Source organism: Lissotriton vulgaris, chromosome 2_1 (assembly GCF_964263255.1).
Source record: "Lissotriton vulgaris chromosome 2_1, aLisVul1.2, whole genome shotgun sequence".
NCBI classification, from domain to species: Eukaryota; Metazoa; Chordata; class Amphibia; order Caudata; family Salamandridae; genus Lissotriton; species Lissotriton vulgaris.
Genome location: NC_141687.1, coordinates 1,699,016,158 through 1,699,036,022, shown reverse-complemented (window position 1 = coordinate 1,699,036,022; position 19,865 = coordinate 1,699,016,158). Strand labels below are relative to the sequence as shown.

The window sequence follows — 19,865 nt, the reverse complement described above, 5'->3', positions numbered from 1 at the left end:
TGTGGTAGAAGGCACAATGATCGGAGGCCCATTAATTGGAAGCAGTTCCACTCATGGGAAGCGGGCACATTAATCAGCTGATCGCTACAGTTAACACGGCTCGTTAGCAGACACCCTAGTAAGTAATAGGTGCACTGGAAGCGGCTGCACTGAATTCAAGGCAGGCATACCCAGGGCCACTGGAATTATGTGGCAGGGGAGGGTTAAATTATGCAGCAGGGTCGACTAAATTATGTGGCAAGAAAAGACAAATTATGCAGCTTAATGCAGCACATTTTGTGATGGTATTCCTTCATTATTTCTGCATTTTGACACTTGGTAACTCTATCAGACTATAGGATCTACATCATTAATACAAGTTTAACACTCACATATAGTAAGAAACAATAGAAAGGTCACCAGTCAACCATTGTAAAGGACCCTCAACAACACATTACGCTGCATTGTAGTACCCTTTGAACCGTTTGAGCTAGAAACATTTAAATTAAATATTAGGCAGTTGATGGATTATTTAGCAAATGCAGCAAATCTATAATTATGCAAAAAATGCAGCAGTCGCACAATCGCATATTTTCAGTGGCCCTCAGTAAACATATCAAACCAGGCTCTCTTACTGGCAGACTGATTGGACGTGTGCACATTGAAGAGGGCAGGCTGATCAGAAGCAGGCCCATTGCCCTGTAGCAGACCCACTGATTGCAAGAAGGCAAACTTGTTGACTCGGGCCCTTTTACCGGTAGCTGCACACTGATCATCTCTGCCCCACTGACCAGAAAACAGGCCCACCAATCACAAGTCGGCACCACACGCACCTGCTCAGGACCAGCTCCAGCTGGGAGAACACAGCCCGGGTGATGCTGCAGGAGAAGCTCAGGAACAGGGGGTTCACCTTTACAATCGCAGAGGACGCTGGGCGCACATGGAGGGCGTTGGAATACCTCATGCGGGAGGCGTTCACCTAAAATGGAAGGAGAATGAAAGTTAGACTTGAACTCCCTGCTATGGATCCCCTATGTGTGCACCATTCAGGGAGCAGTGTGACTTTATAATGTGGTGAAGACTCCTTAAAACAAGTGTTTTTCCTGTTTCTCCTTCTCTCCTCTCATCACCACCATGTCCTTTCCTAATCCCCTGTCCTCGCATTTTCTATCACCGCCCCCCTGAGACCCGGCCCATGCCACCTCAGGTACCCTAGGCTTGCTCTAATTCTGTGGTCTTTCCATACTGCTCCTGCTGTTTGTACGTCAGACTGTCCCTTTTCTCTGCCCTGTTTCTGTGGTAGGGAGTTGAAGTCACAGAGAATGAAAAGCCCTTCCTCTGCCTGGAGACGTTCAGTTTAGGAGCCTAGTAGACCGGTACGGGCTGGTCCTTACCGAAAGGTCATTTCCACACCATCCCGCCTGGAGCAGAACTGGGACTGTGACCACAGACTTGTTGTCCAGGATGCCTTGGTTCAGTATGGTGCATCCGCTGGTGTCGTTCCTCAGGGAAATTGTGGCGCTGTCGAAGCCGAAGCTCTCAAGCAGGCACCTGCTGATGGAGATGTTCATCCACAAACCCCGGCACTGGACCACGGGCTGGAGGTCATAGCGATCTAGAGCAGACAGAGGCATTAGGTCAGAATTTTTCAGAGTAACTTTTACTACCTTGCACTCTCTTGTTCACAACTGTATGTAATTGTCTGTAATGACAGTTATGATGCAAAGATAGCTTCTTTAAAATGGTCAGTGTCACTTAAAAAAAATAATGTTTTTGTTGAGATTTTCTTGCAAACAATATACGATGATGAACAATGCATCAAGAACCTTATATACGTAGGAGCGGGAGTACATTCGGTCCATCAGTGTCACTTTAAAATAATTATGTAGCCTTCAAAAACCTAGGGTCCCCCTGCTTGCAAGCTCACTCACTCACACATGCAACCACAACACAAAGCTCCTGTGAGGGAGAACGTACGGGTTGTCCGCTTTGCTGCGCCACTTTTCGATTGCACATATTGGCCTTTCACTGTCTCCACATCCTGCAAGGGGCTTGCTTTAGATTGCATTTTTAATTGCATTGGCTTGCAAAAAGTTGTCTCTGCTATGACACTTTGTCGTTGACCATCACTTTGCCGTTGACCATCACAAGGCTTGCACTTTGTGTCTGGATAAGTGACTGCTTTTGACAGTCACAGGACTTGCATTTAGTGTCACAGATAAGTTATTATGTTTTTTTCACTAAAACTCATCAAAAGGCGCTCAAAAGCCATCCTCGCTAATGCCAAACATGGTGCAAAATGCAAAGAAAAACTAGAATTATGTGGTGATGCAGAAGCTGTTACACATGGATAGGAAGAATTCAGTACAAGACAGAGTATTGGAATCCACACTCCTTTGTTAGAACCTGCCTGAAAGTTTGCTTCACCTTTCGAAGGCCTTCTATCACCCGTCATCGGTGGAACCCCTGTGTGCGAGTACTAATGAGTAACTGTTGAAGGCACCAGGTCAAAAGGCTTTATACCATACTCAAATCTACATTAGAGACCTCTTTCTATCTGCTTGGCTGTTTCTTCAAGGTTCTTTCATACCTGGTTATCTTTGGGCCGTCCTCAATCTCTCCTTTTCTGAGAGTCTTAGGATCTTGCTAAACGCTCATCTTGGTGGGTGCCCCATGGCCCCTGGATCTGTTTTGAGTTTATTTCTGAACCTCACCTTCCCTGACTTACCTCCCTTGGTCTTCTTCCTGAACCTTTAATTCGCTTGCACTGAAGTCCACACCTATCGTGTTCACAAAGGTCCTCTCAGTAGCCCATCTTCATCTTCGGGGTGCTCAAGTGCAACTTTTTAAGATGCTGTCTGGCCAAAGCGCCCCTCCCACTGTTTGCCAAGAGAACCTCTACGTAGTTTGAAACACCCTCTAAGATCTAGGGGCTTCAATCATACAAAGTACATATTTTCTCAGCAGACAGGCTGTGAAGACTCCCATGTAGACCTTCTAACTCCACCTCATTAGGGGATAGTAAAATTGAAACAATCAGTAGAACATTGTACCAGAAATCCTGTGGCTTGAGTGTGGTGGTTCCAGTCCCTTATCACCAATGGCATCCACTATGCATATGGCTCCCTTAGACCAGCTTCACAAACACGTTTGTCAACACCATCTGGCCCAGAACTGTGCTTGCATTTCAAGTGTGATCCCGGTTATGGTCTCCTTAGCAGTAAGGCAACCTTTTCATCTGGTTGTCCTCATATTGGCGCCGAGATGCTCCTTGGAGCGATTGCTAGCGCGTTATAAATGGACTCTACATCTACATCTACAAGAAGATTGCATTTCACAGTCAGGTACTGGAGACTCCTAAATGTTAGACTCTGTAATCCAACGTCTTTTAGGATACCCCCTTTCAGCATCCCACTCATAAAGTTACACAGAGCACAGACTATCCTTTTTATGGCTATAGACTCACTGCAGGGATTACATGCCTATCGAAGACATCTGCACATTAACCTCCTAAGGCCTAAGGCCATATTCTTGGACTAAAGTTTTCTATTGAACTGCTACTGGAATTACAATTGATTCCTGTGAACATTACATGTTGGACACTGCATCATACCTAAGTGTGCCTTCAAAAGTCTTTTCCTTGAGGTGCCATTTCATAGGTCTTCTTCACCTCTGTCCTCCTATTAAGAACACAGCCCATTGGTAAGATCTGAATTTGGTTTTGGCCTTGCTCAATTATAACCCGCAGACTTGCAACCTAGAACACAGCTTTCTTGGTAGCGATCAACTCATCTGGGAGGACCCACTATCTTTGCACTCTTTCCTCTGGAAAGCCTTAAAATATATTTAACAAGGATAAATTATCAATTTATCACCCCTTCTTTAATTCTGAAGGTACTAATCCAGTTGATTTGAATAGGAAAATGCCTTCGTAGCTGACAAATTTGAGATGTTTCTAAAACTGTGAAGTTTTACCAGGAAAGGACAAGGTGCTGACCATCTGTTCCTCCCATATGATGGCATTGCTCAAGGACATGTTCAGGATCCCAAAAGAAGTGCTGCTAGTTTCATCACAGTAAAGACTGCAGCTGTGGTCTTTCGTAGACACTTCCTTTTTGCAAATATTTGCAAGGCAGCAGCATGAGCCATTTTAGGTGTTTTTGCATGCATTACTCTCCGAATCCATGTATCAAAAAAGATGTAACTGCTAATGTTTGGTTGACACATGTTGTATTCTCCCTTCTCAGCATTAAAGGATGTGAGATCAGGTTCCCAACCAATTGGCAAGAACATCATAGTAGGGTTACTTGCCACCGTGGGGGTTCCACTAGTCATGTTCCTTCATCTCCCTTGCTCACAACACTCTGCCAGCCATCCATTCTATCACTATATGTTGTGCTATACCGTTGCACATCAGAAAAAACATGTAGGTGGTGGTTGGTGATGCAGAAGTAAGGGATGGAGATAACTAGTATCCCAGATGCCCATGCATGAAGGGATCCAAAATGATTTTAAAGTCAGACTTTTGCAAAACCTGTGACATCATACTGGCAAAGAGTACCTCATAGCAGATTATTACATGTTAACTTAACAGCAGACTCTCAGAAACTCAATTAGTATCAGCCTCAGCTAACAATATCATCCCAAATATTCACCAAATGTTTGAATGTCTCAGAATAATCCAACATCAGAGATTCACTGTCTGGGATTAGATGAGATTGGCACAGGCTCATTGAAGTTAAACTTCATTTCACATTAGTTGATATATGTGGCTGATATCAGTTACGGCACCAAAGACCGCTCCTCATCGCACCCAGCACCCTTAGGAATAGAAAGGGCTTGAGAGCCAACATCCTCAATAGAGGAACAAGAGATCACTTCCCCACCAAACCTTGTTTTTGCAATTGTGATTTCTGAGATCTGACACCAAATGCCAGGTTTTTATTGGGTGGCTGCGGAGGGGGCCCGAGCGCCAACTCACCAGATATTAGAAGCTGGCATCACAAGGTATTGGTCCACCATCAATCAGCAGGTATGATCAGTGGACACAAGAATGGGCCTGAGCCCCAAAAATCCTTGCATGGATGCAGACTTACTTAAGAGTTGATACCTGGTCCGGTTGCAGCTGCACTTCGTTGTGCCATTGAAGGCTGTGCATATCTCATCATCCAAACATTCCGGGGAGCAGATTGGCTCCTCTGCGAGATAGAAGAGACAGCAGATTCAATAGAAAACGTTATCCAAAGGCACAAGAAACTGCAGAATCAAAAGATGGTTTTACATAGAGAAAAAGAACAGCAGACTTAAGCGATGGCTTTACTCAGAGAAAAGAAAGCAGGAACAACGTGTAAACATGTATCTCCTCTAGAAGACAGAAGGGATGAAGCACCATGGAACAGAAACTATCACTGGTGAAAATAAGAAACAAAAGGTTCAAGAGACAGTTCCACTCAGAAGTGGAACCCCTGGGAGAAGAACTTATGTCCACCAGACGGAAGGAGAGACCTCAGCTTAGGATAGATACAGCTCTACTGGAAGACAGCAGAAACAGAGGATTGAAAAACGAGTGGGCAAACACTTCTTTACGGGGTTGAAGGCAGATGTAGCACCAAGAAACAGTGGGAACGTGGAAGATGAAAGCAGGACAGATATACTGAAAAAGAACAGACTGTAGGCCGCCGCCCCAGGGATGCCCCACTAGATAGGAAAATCAACACCAGGAGGGAAGCCATGGAAGCCAACGTACAGTGGCATTTCAGGTGAGGTTCAGTGACTGAAGTCTGTTTAAGTAAAATGAATGGAGCCCACAACATTTAAATGAGAACATCCTTCAATTAACATAAATAAGGGGTGAATTAAACTGTCATGAGTGTCTAACTGAGTGTATGTATACCTCCGGCCACTAAATTGGCCTCAGCAGCTTCACTACAGCCTCTGCCGAAGATACAATCAGAAGCACCATAGCAGGAACTCCCTGAGATCCCATAGACATGCGAAGCTGAAAAGAAGCCTTGAGATGCAAGGTGGTGTCCTCTTCACACTCTGTGATCAGAGGGGGATTTCTCCTGTCTATCCTGGTCTATGCATCCATAAAGCAACACCACCCCAGGACCAAGTGACCAGATATCAACTTGCCAGGGAGTTCAAAAAGTCATATTTTCACATTGTAAGAGAGCAAAGACAGAGCTGGGGACAAAGCAGGGGATACTGTGTGGCAGCAGGCCTGCTTTATCTGCTGGCAATAGCTATGTATCTCAAGAGGGCACAACACAAGAATAAAAAACGGAATATCGGGCCTGGATAGGGAACACACGCTGTTGGCATGGGAATGTCCCCTGCATGGTTTTACAGAAGTATAACTCACCCCTGCGTAACACAACGGTAGGCTTACACAGGTAATCTAAATGCGTTGTGCCTGGCACACATGACAGACATGTGCTATGGTTAGATTATGTGAAAAGATTCTGAGGCCAAGAGCATGTCTCTGTGGTCTGAAGAGAAGTAAGGAGCATGTCTTTAGAGTACATGGGTCTACTTTCCATGTCCAAGGTTGGTGGCAGAATACCATTTTCTGATCGGTAGTAGAGAACTGACTTTTTCCTGCTTTTGAAAAGTGAGATGCCTACCAACCTGTGGCGAGTGGTGTGGCTCACTGGTTAGAGGCGGCAGACCCGGGAGCAGAGGACGGCCCGGGACCAGGGTTCAATTCCGGACGCGGCAGGGTCGTGGACCAGGGTCAGCGGACTCGATAATTCTCACCTCGGTGCCTACTCTAACCAGGGATCACACTTGGCAACTCTGGGCATTAGCTTGCCTCATCTCCACAACGGCCCCCACTTACGCCGGGGAGGCCTGGTTTCACCTTGGAGATACCCAGTAGGGACCATCTCACAGGGAAAGCCAGGACGGGTTCCCCCGAGGTCTACTGCGCAGAGATACTCCTTCGGGAGTCGATTCTAGCGCATTACAAACCCACAATTATTAATTAATTAACCTCATTCAGGTACATTTCTGTACCATGATGAGCCCTGACACTGCGAAGACACCCCTCTGACTCTCAAGTTCAATTGTATTCATGTTTAGACACCTGTCTTTAAAACATACATTTTAAAACAAAATAAACATTGAATTAAAACCGCTGGCTCTCTCCCCACACTCCATGCCTCAGAGTCAAGCTCCAAGCCAAATACACCAACCTTTAATACATAAAATCGCCATTCCACAACCTTTAATGTATAAACGATCCATTGCGCAACACCCTAATTGTAGAGTAACTAAATAATACTCTTGGCCAAGCCTCTTACATCACTGATCCAAACATATTTTTAAATATTTTGTCAGGGCGCATGCAACATCTAAAAACACAACCTTCCACAACAGTGCAAGTGCTTCATTTCGATGATTTATGTTGTAGTTCATAAAAAATGCAGCTATGTGGTTCCTGGTTGTGTGAGTGTGTGCGTTTTCATCGCTTCCGTTTAAGAAGCCCCTTGTCATAACCTGCTGACGAAACCATCACCTGAAACAAAGACTGTATCTGCCGTGTAGGGGAGAGATACAATAAGAGAGGAAATCACTCTGGACTGATTCTAGGATCCTGGCTGTGAATCAACCTTCCCTGTCTGCAACATGACTATAAGAGTGGGACTAAAACTTCACAACTTGATTCCAGATTGGTTACTGACCAAAGAGGTGGAACTGCTGAGACAAGAATTGGTGTCTCTAGCAGCTAGTCTTCAAGAGGAGAGAGGACATCACCTGGAAGTATACAATGAACTGCTTGAGAAACTATGGGACTGCCTCTACCGGAGCTTGTCTGGCCTGCTGAGAAAAGGGAGCAGAATTTACCCCTGCAGAAAGAGATTGCCCTCATAGGCCCAGCCACTGTGCTTGAGTGGAGGGACAGCTTAGGAGACTACGATGGGAAGGTTGCAGGGGCCAACCGGAGTGCTGTAGTGGATCTCCCCGTCTCTCTGACCAGTGGCACAGTGAGCTTAAGAAGAAAGTTTGGAGGCAATGCACAAGCTGACCTGAATCCCTGCCTCTCTTATCACTGTTTACCTCACAATCGGTGTACTGCGCCTACTACAGGAAAAGAGAGAGAGAACGGGCTGCGTCAGCGGCTTCCAAAGGCTGTGCCCAATCTGTACAAATACCTCAACTGGTAACAAAGATAGGAGTGAAGGATAGTAAAACTGTACGTACAGGGTTGGACTGAGGCAGAAAATAGGCCCTCGTAACATAATAAAAGTGGCCCCATTAGTGAATCAGATAGTTACAAAAGTGGCCCATGTTTGAAAATCGGGGCAGTTCTGAACTTGTAAAGACGAGTTGAGTAAGTGTTTTGCAGGGTATGGAAGACTGCATGGATTTGTGCTTGCTGCAGACAATGTTTGTTTTGAGATCAGGACACGCATCAGTAAAAACTAGCCCACCATGCCATCAAACAGACCCACAAACAGCCAGAAAAGCGGCCCACTCCCTAAACTGTGAGACCAGCCCATCGGGTACTGCCTGATTGCCCTGTAGCCCAGTCCAAGACTGTGTACATCTATAATTACCTTCCCAATATTTTGGTAGTCGATATTCTGGCTACAATATTTAAAACTTGATATTCTGATACAATACTACGTAGGCTAGTTATTACGACTGGATTGCATTTAGGGTTAGGCTAATGTTAGTGTGAACCTTTGAATTGTGGTCAGTAATTATGCGTATGATGTGCATTTTGAAACTGCATCCTTTTATCTCTGCAACTCTTTTTCTGCCACAATAATGAAGTGTGCTTTCTTGTTTGTAATCAAATGACAGGAATCCTGTTCAAATTGACATGACTTACCTGAGCAGCAGGCTTGGGCTGGGTCCCAAAAGAGCCAAGCAGGACAGCACGAACTGGAGTTAAGGACACATGGGGTGGAATTATTTGGGATGCAGGTAGTGCTGCTATTACTACACAAGCAACCATTATTCAGGGTGCAGCTTCCAGCGCACAAATCATCACCACACCAGGGATACAGTGCATTGCCGCCTGAGGAAACAGAAGAATCCATGGTCAGTTGTACTCATAGCACTAGCAACAAACCATAGGCAGTGCCTAGCAAAAGTTAATAGACTGAGCGATTCAGTGTCAGTGGCGGCCGCCAAAAACAAAGGGTGGTGAGGGGTGTAGGAAACACAGGTGAGGGATCATGGGGGGAGACAGCACATGGGGGTCGTGTTAGAAAATATATATTTTTTAAATTACTTATCTTAAGGTGCCGGCCACCTCCTGTGCCATGCTTCTACTTCTCTTTCGTTTTACAGCAGACACTGGAAACACGTCACAGACTCCCATTCAATCCCCATGCTGCTCTCCTGAAAGAAGAGCCGCACAGGGATTGGCTTGAGCGGGCTGAAAAGACCCTCCGCTTAGGCCAGGGAGTCTGTGGGGGTTTCTCCAACCCTGCTACATTGAACAGCCGGGTTGGAGAAACAGCCACAGACTCCCTATGTGCGCATGTGTGTTTTGGTTGCCCTGAGACAGATGGCCAAACACATATGCGCACTTAGGGATTGCACATAGAACTCCTCCCCCGTGTCCCGCCCCTCCCTGCACAAGCTGGCTCAGAGCCGGCAAATAAAAAATAAAACAATGCTAGAAGATCGTTTTATTTTCCATTTGCTGGTTCTGAGACAGGCAGTGGGGCGACGCTCCTCCGCCAGTGCAGAGGAGCCCCCCCTGCCCAGTGTTCCCATTTGCTACCTTTTCTTTACATGTTTTTTAAGTTTGTCCAGTAAGTCTTGTGTGGGGGAATTTTGAAGGGTTGGCTTTTCGTTTGAGGGCAAGGTAGGTACCAAAATGTCATGAACTAAGTATCATCTGACAAAAATATGGTGTACACCCAATGGGAAAATAATCCGCAAAATGCTATTCAGGCCACAATAGTTATGTCAGGCAATATTTTTGTCAACGATATGCTGACATACAACATAGGTTTGGCATTTTTAATCTTTTCATTGAAGGAAGATGGCTTCACCAATCTTGTTTTTATCAAAAAGTGGCTGTGTTTGTTGTATTTTTTATTAGTTCTGGTGATGGGGGGGGGGGCAGGAATGGGTTTAAAGGCAAGGCACCACTCTACAGGGGATTAGAATGAGTATGTAATAATGGTCCAAGGGGAGCTGCCACTCAATGGCCCTTAATCTTTTACACTTATAGCTCCCTGTGTCCAGGGAGGGTGAAGTTACTGATTCTACATGGTTTTTTTTTTGTTAGTCATGGTTTGGGGATCTTTCGTTTTAGAGCAGTGCCCCCCTAAGGTCATTGGATGGTAAGTACAGCCTTAGTACTACAATTAGGGGGACTCTGGGAGAGAAAATGGCAAACTGAAACTCATATCTTGGTGTTTGCTATAGTTAGTTTTACATTATTGTACGTGTGGTGTCCTCATCCTGTGTTATACATATTGATATTTTTTTTAATGGAACGTTTTGCTCCTTCATTCTTACATTATAAACAAATGTGCTGAAACACATCTTTAATGAAAATTGAATTTGTGAATGTAAAACTGAAAACATACATACAAAATCTGACAGAGCCACTTACATTTTATTAGCCACGCCACTGAGATAAAAGACGGGCCAAAATGTGGTAAAAGTTGGAATTTGTTACTTACACCAGTGACAGAAGGTCAAAGCCTATAGGTATAACTCATGAAAGTAACTTACACTTATGAGTAAATTTACACTTTTGAGTAGGTTGACTGCTGTTCGGTATTCACAAACTTCAAGTTTAAGTTACTGCTACAAAACAGTAGTAAGTTCAGCACTACACACTGTAAACCACCCTCCCATAGAAAACAATGGAGGTAGGGACTTAAAATACTATCCCATAGGAAATATTGTTGAACTAAATTAAATGATTTAAAATATTTTTAAAAATAAACAAACTTAAATTAAAAAGTTAAAAATCTATAAAGTAGTATATATGTATTATTCAAATATAAAGTATCTTACATTTTTTTTAATTTACTAATTAAAGTAACAATACATTTATTTAAAAATAATTACATTAAGTTTAATTAATTCTGTATATCACTTTTAATACTTATTAATGCACATACAAATAATTTACAAACTCCAAGTGTAAGTTACTGCTACAAAACAGTAGTAAGTTCAGCTCTACACATGGAGAACAACTGGTAATCCAACACCCTCCCATTGAAAACAATGGAGGTAGGGACTTAAAATACAATCTTATAGGAAATAATGTTAAACGAAATAAAATTATTTTAAATTTTCTAAAACATAAACAAACGTAAACTAATGTTAAAACATCTATAAAGTAATTCATATGTATTATTCAACTATAACATATTTTAAAAACAATTTTCAATTTACTAATTAAAGTAACACGTTTATTTTGAAAATAATTACATTAATTTTAATTAATTCTGTACATCACTTTTAATAATTATTAATGCACATAAAAGGTATTTAGATGGGAGCTTTTTTAATTTTATATGTCAGAACAATAATTGTAATTTCTTTAATGTATTTTTTATCAATTAAAGTTTTTATTCAAAGTTAATTTACTAGTGTTGTAGCTTTATTTAAAATGTTGTTCTACATGTAAAGGATTTATATTAAATGAATTTACATTATTATTTAACAATATTTGACAATTTTATTTTCCACTTTAATAAACTTTTTTAATGTTCCTTATAGTTTAACATGCGAGGATCTCTGCCCCGACTGAGGAGTCTCACCCTGGTAAAGTACAGCATGAAGCAGTAATATATTCTTGCTCCATTATTTCTTCTTATATATTGGTGATCTAGAGTTTATTTTGAGATCTGTGAATAATAGTCTGTCTGAATTGGAATAAGAGTGACTGCACACCCTCTTCTACAGCAATGACTCCATTCGAACATTAGTCTCCAGCACTCTTTGGCAGAAGTGGAGACAAGTTGTGAAAATAATGATTGAAAATTAATCAAACAAGACTGAGATTATGGCTTTTGGCAAGCAATTTCTCAAGAGGAAGATCTGGATTGAGGGAGTAAAACTAGAGCAGTTTGTTGACTATTGTTACCTTGGCTTAGTGATCAATAATAAACTAAGATGGTCGCCTTCCAGGAAGTCCATATACTACCCTTGTTAAAAATTCCTTTGATTGTAAATGCACTTCATGCAATGGTTACTGCATAGCTGGTGTATGGTGCACCGATATAGTGACTTCAGACGGAAACAAACCTATATAATTTTAAAGAAATGTTCCAGAGAGATGCCCTTCTGTCAGGAAATCATTTCCTGTTCATTCCCTGGGCTGGACTAGTATTTGTTTCTGCCAACGTTTCCATTCGCCATGTGGTCCTGGTGTGGCTTTATGATGCGACTAATGGTGACGTTGACAAATTATTGGCCTTGTTCTTTTAAGAGTCTGATTTTGTCGTATCAAAAATATATTTAAAAGTACCTAACATGGCTCTATTGCTGTTAACAGCAAACAAGCATTTGCATAGCCAATTTGATTAGGCCTTGACAAGCCTATGTTTATTTATTTTAGCAACCATATGTAATAAACATTAAAAGCATACATATGTTTAGGGGAAAAAAGTAAATGAAAAATAAAGCATTGCAAAAATAAATAAAATAACATGAAAGTAAAATAGAACCGAAAGCAGAGATTGGTCTACAAGCCCCAGCATTGAAGTGCACTTCTTTTTAGGCGGTGTGCACATATGCAAGAGCAAAATGCCATGACTCACACTAAAGATCCAGTGGCGGAAGTGGGCTTACCTACTGCCAGAAGCTTTAGTATGGCATGCGCAGAATTACATTTTAAATACAAGTTTAACAGACCAATGTATGGATGACGGGAGCGAAAGCCCCTCTACGAATTTATATATTATGTCTTTTTATTTTATTAATTCTTTGGAAAACGACGTTGGCGAAACAGCCAAACCTGTGTCTAGGCTAGACCTAAAACTGTTATGTGAAATCTTTGAGAAAAGTGATTGTGATTACCTGAGGATGATCTTCTATGTTGTGTATAATATGGTTGCCCTGAGCAGTGTTGACTGTTGCCCTCGGTTCATATGAAGTTCTCTTTCTTGCTAACAGCTGAATATTATTTTTACTATTATTAGTTTCACCTAGGAAAACTTCCACTAATATACATAATGGGTAACAGATCAGGACTGCCTACAGAGTCCCAGCTTTTAGGTTTTTGTCTGGCTTAAGAAGAACCCATGTTACAAGAGGCAATGTTTGAGTTGTTTTACCAGTGTTACTCACTATGTAGACGGATATATGAAAACGGAATCTAAAATGATGAAGTAGTAAGAAAAGGTTTCTTCCCCCCTATCATTTCTTAAAAGGGTTATTGATTGTCTTAACGTGATGTCTTAACGTGATGACGTTGTCGAATCTCATCATTAATCGTTTTATTGTACGGTAATGATCCATTCTACTTTACTTTGAGAGGGTTAATGGTTTAATTTTCAAAATCAAATAGAACAAGAATTGGCAAACCAGTGTGTTTGACATTGCCATACTGGAGAAAATATTTTTTTTACATTTCTTATCGCAAGCAGATGCCAAAACACCAAAAAGAAGAAAATTGAAAATAGACCACCACCTAGATGATCATATGATTGCAATAAAAATGTTGAATTTTAAATTCAGTCACTGATTCTGCTGTTTTACTCATAATGTTTAGTTTAATAACAAGCTTTTTTGTTGTGTCTTGAATTCTACTATTATTTTTGAAGGTGAAAAGTACAAATCCTCACCGAACCATGCACAAAAACTGCAGGCAGATATAATGATACAATGTCACTGTAGCACTTCATAACAGCAACTTGATTAAGTTCATAAATTAGACAGGAAAAAAATCACCATCTAACTTGCCACCTGAAGTGTGGGTAAACTGAACAGACTTTTTTTAATATAAATATCATGGAAAAAATACAATTCAGAAGCACACTTTGAAAGAGCTTTGTCACTGGAGACTCAGGAACTATTTTTAAGCAGATGTAAACAATGTGCAGAAGCTTTGTGCAGTCACTCAAAGTGAGATAATCAGCAGCCACAAAGATCTTGCAAGTCCACTTACCAGAACTAACCCAAGAACATCAACTTCATCAAGTGCTTCTAGGACCAGTGGAGAATGCGGAGAGTCCGCATCCTCCCTGTCTCACTCCACCATCTCTGACTTTAAGGGAGCCCAAGCATGACTGTATCCAGCATAAGAATGAACGAGCATTCCTTCTCAACCCTAAGGTGAAGGCAAGTATCCTGTTAGTTCTGAGCCATCACTCTAATGCCAGCGCCGCTTAAATCATCCTCCGAGCAATTACTGTGATATTGCTGAAGGACGTCAAACCCTAAGGTCCAGTTCTAATTGATAAACTTGGGGTCCAGTCTTACGGATACACATACCAACCGAAAATGCTGGATGTCGCTGTTCAGTTCCGAGACATAGGCGTCTGAAGGTTGGTAGATCTGGTAGCAACAGGTTTGCTTAGCCTTTTTTGTTGGCACTGGTAGTAATAGTTTTGGCTACTTTAAAACCATTTGTTGGAATGACTGGTTTCCCCTTTGAACCCAATCCAGTGGCCCAACCACTGAATCCTCTGTGCTCCATTAAACGGGACATTTAATTTTTAGAGCACTCATTCCCTGAGCACCCTAAACACTCAAATTAGATCTTCTGTTCATTTTAGGGTGACTGGAATTTTGTACATCTTAGCAGGTTGCCAATAACCTGATTCCAACCCCTCGACAAAGATCTAAAGACATAGGGGTCTATTACAATGGCGGGCGGACGCACCTGGAGATGGGACCGCCCGCTATGTATGCGGCGGTCCCGGTATGTACAATTAGGATGCGCCCGCCACAGTGGCAGGCGCATCCCGCATTTTTTGCATTGCGGCATGTGGTGCTGTCAGCAGCACCCGCCGCAATGCAAAAAAGGCATCTGTGCATTTGCATGCACAACGTGGCAGGCCGTCATGCATACAAATACAGCCGGGTGTGCTCCCCCCACCCCACAACATCCTGGGGGCCCGCAGCGGGCCCTCAACTGCGAAAACCGCATGCATTTCTATGGTGGCAACGCCACCACAGAAAGGCTGGTTTTTGTAATATGGATGGCGGTGTCTAGCAGACACCGCCACCATATTCAACCCTTTTCCGCCTGGTCGACTGGGCGGAAAAGCTGCAGAAGGTCTTTCCGTCTGCCGCGGTACCCTCCACCATCATAATATGGCGGGGGTAAATGGCAGGCGGGCGGGAGATTCTGTCGGGCAGATCGCCAACGCAGGTAGTGGCGAGCTGCCCCACATTGTAATAGACCCCAAATTTCTGACGTATCATAGCCAACGTGATATATTGTAGCATTACGTCCAGCAATGTTCTCCTGTTGACTGGAACTTGTAAACAAAGCCCAAAGTAAACTACTCTGAGACACCGAGAATTACCAGAACTAAGTCAGGACGCCCAAACTTTTCTCTGTAGTATATTTGCATAGAGCTTGTATAATAACACCATACTAAATGCAACAGTAGTCTTTAAGGTATGTATCTCAGCTGAAAATCTGGCATGGATCTGGAGCTCCTGGACCTGTGTTGAGAAAGCCTGGAGTACATCTGTGTTTTTTTTACATGTGTGCATGTTTCCCAGTACTTAATTTGTTAAAAAAAAAACATTAAGTGCCAGGGCTCTTGTCAGGAGGCCACTGCAGCTTTCACCACCAATTGTCCCAGTGCTGCCAATGACAGTACCATCACAACTAACCATCACGCTCATACAAGTGTGACAATTCAGAATTTAAATATACATTAAAAATGACTAATGGATGCCGCCCACCCTATTCTTATAGCTTTGGGTGGAAGGTATTTGTTATTTTAATGTATATTTATTTTTTTAAACAACTGTTGTGTTCCCCACAAAATTATACAAACAGCGCCACCATGTGGCAGACAGTTATAAGAGCCGGTGTTGACAATAAAGTGGGGGTGAAAAGCACCGGAAACCATAGGCTCAAATTAAGCACTGATGTTTACAGATATATACATGCACAGTAGTACTGGTTCTTGTTCCTGTTCATTTGTGTGTAGGTGTGTGCACCAGCACATATATTTCTCTGTGTTCCTGTGCATTTGACTGTATCTTTTAAATGATCATTAGAATGTAAATGGTAATGCTTGCTTTCTTGGATTTTTTGAGCATATGCACATCATACAGTTCATCAAGTTCAAAATTCACTTTTGGAACTTCAGCATTTATTTTTAGATAACCAAATGTCAGACTTTATTCTGATGTCACAAGACATATTCCTTATTTGCCCCATCTTCCCTGGTTTCAACTTTCTCAAAATTTATAGTGGAGGAAATTAACACAAGGTGCAGAACTTACCAAAGCAGGAGGCTGCGCCTGGAAGGGAGAGAGAGAGAGGTCATAAGTCAGAGTTCAAGGGCCAGACCACAAAACATTTTTGACTGTTGCTGGTTACTCATGTCTTTGGTGATAAGTTAAAGCGTTGCTGGCTCCAGAGACCTTTCACCAGTGTAGTATGGAAACAAGATTCTGTAGATAGTAATATGTGATGAGAATGTGCACATTTTTTGTTGTGATGTGTTCTGTTGTTTTGTGCACTACCGGTTTCCCTTCTGCTCCCCTCGCTGCCCCCGTGTCTCTCTGCCCGTTTTTTCCTTCTGCTCCCCTAGTGGCCCCCGTGTCTCTCTGCCCGTTTTTTCCTTCTGCTCCCCTTGTGGCCCCCGTGTCTCTCTGCCCATTTTTGCCTTCTGTTGCTTAGCTGCCCCAGCATTTCTGTGACCTTTCTGCCCTTTCTTGTGACCTTTCTGACTCTGTGCCACTCGTTTCCCCCCGTTTTTTGTGGCCTTTCTGCCCTTTCTTGGGACCTTTCTGCCTTCTGTGCCACTCGTTTCCCCCCGTTTTTTGTGACCTTTTTTGCCGTTCTTGTGACCTTTTTGCCTTCTGTGCCACTCGTTTCCTCCTGTATTCTTGTGACCTTTTTGCCCTTTTGTGACGTTTCCCCCCGTTTTTTGTGACCTTTCTGCCCTTTCCTGGGACCTTTCTGCCTCTGTGCCACTCTGAACTTGAGACACATGGACAGAGTGAGGAGCGTCTGACACAGGGAAAGAGCAAGGAGCTTGGAACTTTTTACCCATGGACAGGGTGAGGAACGTCTGACACATGGTCAGAGTGAGTAGCTTGGAACTTTAGAAACATGGACAGGGTGAGGAGATTCAGATACATAGACAGGGTGAGGAGCTTGGAACTAAAGATACAGGGGCGAGATGAGGCACTTCTGGCACATGGCCAGGATGAGGACCTTGGAACTTTAGACACATGGACAGGGTGAGGATCCTTAAAGCCACATGGACAGGGTGAAGTGCATCAGAAACATGGACAGAGTGAGGAGCTTCTTGCACATGGACAGGGCGAGCAGCTTCAGAAACATGGACAGTGTGAGGACCTTTCGTCACGTAGAGAGGGTGAGGAGCTTGGAACTTTAGACTCATGGACAGGGTGAGGGTCTTTAGACGCATGGGCAGGGTGTGGAGCTTAGAACTTTAGACACCGGCGACAGAGTGAGGATCTTCAGACACATAGAGAGTGAGGGGCTTGGAACTTTAAACACATGGACAGGGCGAGGAGCTTCTGACACATGGACAGAGTGAGGCGCTTCAAACACATGGACAGTGTGAGAAGCTAGGAACTTTAGACACATGGACAGGGTGTGGAGCTTCAGACACATGGACAGGGTGAGGAGCTTGGAACTTTAGACACATGGCAGGGGGTGGTTTGTCTGACACATGGACAGAGTGAGGAGCTTCAGACACATTGACGGAGTGAGGGGCTTGGAACTTTAGACACATGGCCAGGGTGTGAAGAGTCTGAAACGTGGACAGGGTGAGGAGCATCTGACACGTGGACAGGGTGAGGACCTTCAGACACATGGACAGAGTGAGGAGCTATGGTCACACCGACTGGGTGAGGAGCTTCAGACACATGACTTGTTTGGTGGAGTTGTGGACATGGGGCATATGGATAGATAGCATTAGAATCTTAGGTACATAGGACGAAGAGCTTAATACTGGTGCGAGGAATTGGCAACAGATGGAGAGAGCGTGAGGTGCTTGGTGTTCATGGACACTGTGCGTATCTTGGAGCACACGAAAGGGTGAGGAGCTTTGCACACAGACAGTATGAAGAGCTTATTATGACACATAAAAGAGTGAGGCTCTTTGAACACACATGGACGAGGGAGCGGACTGGGATTCAAAATAGGCCACGGCACCAAAATAACAATGTGCCCCATTAGCGAATTAGAAAGCTAAAAAAGCGCAAGTGTGCAAATTTGGGCAGTTTTGAAGACACACTGTGTAAGTGTTTTTGAAGGTATGGGAGATTGCATGGATCTGAGCTTGCTGCAGGCAATGTGTGTTTGTTTTAATATCAGGTTAATGAGCTGTAAAAACCAGGAGAGCTACTATACAACAGGCCCAGAAAAAGCCAACAAAAAGTCCCACACAGATCTATTAGACCAGCCCTACAGGCACTGCCTGGTTGTTCGTTAGGCATTCTGATGTTTGCGGAGTTTGTGACACACAACGGAATGAGGTGCTCGGAGCTGTGGTAAGAAAGCGGGGGAGCTGACAAATGGGCCGAAAGAAAGTTGGACTTGTTGTACAGGGATAATATGTGGAGCTTGTTTCTGCCCCAGGAAGTTTGGGTCACGTGGACTAATAGCTTGACAGTCATTGGAGGGCATGGATCAATAGAGTGCAGTGGTTTGGGGAATATGGTTAGATGGCGGGAGAAGCTGCGGGTACGTTGACAGTGCACTGTTGCTAGGGGCAGAGGCATGAAGTAGATTTCTGAGCCATTGTAGGCTTCTCCCTCCAGAGCCAACTATAAGTAAATAACACATGATTTGTAAAGCATCAATTCACCTGGGAGGGACTCAAGCGGCTAAATTGTAGGCATGGGGAGATGAAGTGATTTGCCCAGAATCACAGGATGTTGACGCTGAGTCTCGAACCTGGTTCCTACCGACTCCGAAGTCAGTAGCTCAGGCCGTTACCCCACACCGTGACCTCTGTCTGTCTTGTAAGCACCAAAACACGGGCGCCGAGAAATATTGCTATGTCTGTCTGCAACTCTCAACTCATTCTTCGTTGCTACTCACCCTACCCGCAGTCTCAGCTTCCTACCACACCATACATGCCCCTCGCGCGCTTAAAACCAGTGACGCCGCTTCAGTTCAGTCTGATTAATGGCAAAATTGATGTCAGGGCTTTGAATGCAGAAGCGCTATTCCAACAAGATATATGTATAAATAAACAGTACAGCATCTCACCTGCTCCTCCGAGGAGGGCGGCCAGCAGTATTCCCAGCAGAGGATTCATCGAGGTCTTCTCGCATCCCAAGTTCTGGAAGAGCCCCAGACACTGGCAGGAAAGAGCTGGGGTTTACCCCCACGCGCCTCTGCCTAGAGTCCTCTCAGGCTGGCCATGGACTTCTCTGACTAAGCGTCTCCGGGTGACTGACGTCTTTCGCAGAGCGCGCACCTGTTTAGTAAGATTCCTGCCCTTCACCAGTGACAGCTCCACCCACCGGTTCTACAGCTCCTGTGGCCCACGGCCACACAACGCTGAAAGTTGTCACAGCAGGAGGACATTCCTCACAAAGTAAGAATATAGATTTGTCGTCCCTTCGCACCCGTTCATACCGGCGCCACGCCCCTTCCCGAGCAACACACCTTCTGTGACAGGAACTCTCCCACGGAGCTCCAGGCAGTTTAGAGCTCGACCTTCACATCCTGGACAAACACGTTCTCAAACCTGCCCCGCACGCACCCACTCGAAAGGACG

General features: G+C 43.8%; 1 protein-coding gene across 1 annotated transcript in view; it reads right to left on the bottom strand.

Moving 5' to 3' along the window:
- LOC147733127 (uromodulin-like) overlaps window positions 1-19,526 on the bottom strand; it is a 45,596-nt gene extending 26,070 nt beyond the window's left edge. The window contains exons 1-6 of the mRNA XM_086957663.1: window positions 19,352-19,526; window positions 16,381-16,398; window positions 8,819-9,007; window positions 5,076-5,177; window positions 1,374-1,594; window positions 813-958 (exon numbers count right to left, since the gene is read on the bottom strand). Of these exons, the coding sequence (XP_086813789.1) occupies window positions 813-958; window positions 1,374-1,594; window positions 5,076-5,177; window positions 8,819-9,007; window positions 16,381-16,398; window positions 19,352-19,400 (725 nt within the window). The 5' untranslated portion in view covers window positions 19,401-19,526. The remainder of the gene's footprint in view (window positions 1-812; window positions 959-1,373; window positions 1,595-5,075; window positions 5,178-8,818; window positions 9,008-16,380; window positions 16,399-19,351) is intronic.
- Between the last annotated feature and the right edge of the window lie 339 nt (window positions 19,527-19,865).